Genomic DNA, 2,575 nt, shown 5'->3' on the forward strand with positions numbered 1-2,575 from the left:
TACCAAGAAAACAGTAAAGGATTGTTTGTTTATGCCTTTGTACTTGGAAATGCGTTCTTAACAAAAATAAATGCTATTGGCTAATCTTGAAAAGTTGCGTATCAAGAAATTTGACGGCACTAAGTTAAATACTTCAAGAAGCACGAATCAACATTTAAAGACAATAATATTTTTACTTTTATTTTAGTCTCTTATATTCTATTTATTTTATTGACAATTTTCAAATTGATATTATTTTGTATCAACCAAAATTTTTGCACCATAAAAATAATATTCTAACATATATGAGTGTGATAGGTCCCAATCACACTGTATGGAATGCAACAACAATAAACTGATAATCTCCATTTTGAGTGAGAGTAACCATCGATAAATCTCCACTTAGTACCTGAGAAATGCCACAATACAAGTAAAAACTTTCTTCTCTATCCTTCTACTATTCTGATAACACACATATATTACACAAGAGTTACTAATAGTTACTTAACAAACAAACCTACGTTGTGGTGATACTGCTTCATGAACTGCTTGTCAGAGGGCATGACTTTTTCGACTCCATTGTCCCTTATCAACCAACAGTCCAGCAGGATGTGACTCGGGAATAGCTCCCACATCTTTTGTTCAGAAGGAAAAAAACAAGAAGAGAGAAATAAATAATTAACTTCAGAAAATGATATTGATTTGTACTTTGTTTTGAAATAATAGTACTAGCAAATGTATCAAATTAAGATATTCGCATTTTCAAACGTTTCATTTAAGAATATTCTGTTATGATTTACTATTAAATTCTACTAAAATTTTTAAAATACCTATGTTTTAAAAAATAAAAAAAAATAAAAAAATTTATAAAAATTTTTGAAGATTTAAGCATGGGTGTTTTTGTAAATTCCATTAAATTCTGACCAATACCTAAATCTTAGCATTTTTTTTCTTAAAAGAAATATAGGGGTACTTTATGTACTCCGTTAGGATTTAAAAGCAAATTATAACGGAATACCATTAAGTGAGACGTTTGAAAATATGGATACCCCAATTTGAGATGTTTACTAATTCAATATCATTATCTCAAAGCGACGTATAATTTGATACTTTCTTGTAACCCTTGACAAGTTTTTTTTTTTTTTTTTTTTTTTGAGGGAGACAAAATTTGAGAGGGAAATTGAGAATTACTTTGTTCCCTGAGCTTTGTTTTTCCAATTTTCTCCTCTAAGGGGGAATAAAGGTTTTGTTTTTGGAATTACTAGAGTATTAAACATTCTTGGGAGGATGGGCAAGGTTCAGTGAAGCATGGAAAATGGGCAGAGGTAGCTACGGGTAGTCTATTGGCGGAGGCTGATGTTTAGCCCCGCCAATCCCCATGAGTCTAAGCAGTTGGAACTGCCGGGGGCTTGGGAACCTCTAGACAATTCGTGCTATTTGTCGGTTGGTGAAGGAAAAGAGACCTGATATGGTTTTCCTCATGGAAACCAAGTTAACTTCAACTCGTTTTGCTTCTCTAAAAAGTAAGTTGGGGTATGATTGTGTGTTTGTGGTTGACAGTAAAGGCAAAAGTGGAGGGCTGGCTCTGTTTTGGAAAGAGGCTTTTCACGTGACAATACAAAATTACAGTTCAAGCCACATAAATGCGGTAGTGTATTCAGAAGATCATGATTTTACCTAGAAATTTACGAGCTTCTATGGCAACCCGAAGGTGGGGAAGAAAGGAGTCTTGGGCTCTTTTGAAACAGTTGGCAACGTTTTCTCTGGATGCTTGCTTCTGTACAAGTGATTTTAATGAAGTGGTTGAAGCTTCAAAGAAGAAGGGGGGAGTTAGAAGGCCACGGTTCCAAATGCTGGATTTTCAAAAGGCCCTAGGCCACTGTCATCTCAGTAATATGGGTTTTTGTGGTCCACAATTTACGTGGTCAAACCGAAGGGGTGATTATATGTTTACTAAAGAGCGCCTTGATAGAGGGGTGGCAAACAACTCTTTTGCATCACGGTTTCCTCAGCTGTCAGTGGAGATTTTACTTGCTAGGAGTTCAGATCATGCTCCTTTATGGGTGATCATGCATCCGAATGGGGCTAGCAAAAGGAGACGAGAAAATGTGTTTCAGTTTGAGGCTTGGTGGATGTAATATCCCGAATATTATTTACCATTTTAAGAATAAAATTTAATGGATAAATGACTAAGATTAATTTGACAACTAGGAAAAGACAGCAGGATGCACAAAGAATGTTTTATAGTCCAAAGAAATAAGTTATTTAAGAGGAAAATATGAGAAAAGGAATTGGAAATAGAATAAATGAGAAAATAATGCAAAAATATATAAATATACATGGTGCATCTGGACGCTATATTGTGGGCGTCCGGACGGCCCTTCATGGGCGCACGTCCGCAAGTGGACATGCGCCCGGACAGGAGACAATGCCCATCCGAACAGTATCTGTCATGCGTGAGGCCAACGCCTCATTTCATGCGCATCCGAACGGCTTGTGATGCCCATTCGGACAAGGCCTATTTTAAGAAGGGCCGAACACCCTTCTTCTCGGCAATTCCGGAAATCTCTTCTCCCTCTCTCACATTTTTATGGGT

General features: G+C 36.4%; 1 protein-coding gene across 1 annotated transcript; it reads left to right on the forward strand.

Annotated features, from left to right (window-relative positions):
• Window positions 1-1,676: 1,676 nt before the first annotated feature.
• On the forward strand, window positions 1,677-2,117 carry LOC133868989 (uncharacterized). Its single transcript, XM_062305977.1, has one exon. It carries the CDS (start codon window positions 1,677-1,679, stop codon window positions 2,115-2,117), a length of 441 nt encoding a protein of 146 aa, XP_062161961.1.
• Window positions 2,118-2,575: the final 458 nt, after the last annotated feature.

Source organism: Alnus glutinosa, chromosome 5, assembly GCF_958979055.1.
Source record: "Alnus glutinosa chromosome 5, dhAlnGlut1.1, whole genome shotgun sequence".
NCBI lineage: Eukaryota > Viridiplantae > Streptophyta > Magnoliopsida > Fagales > Betulaceae > Alnus > Alnus glutinosa.

Excerpts from the sequence above, each read along its gene's own strand:
- LOC133868989 (XM_062305977.1), top strand. The coding sequence starts at position 1,677 with ATGGCAACCCGAAGGTGGGGAAGAAAGGAGTCTTGGGCTCTTTTGAAA.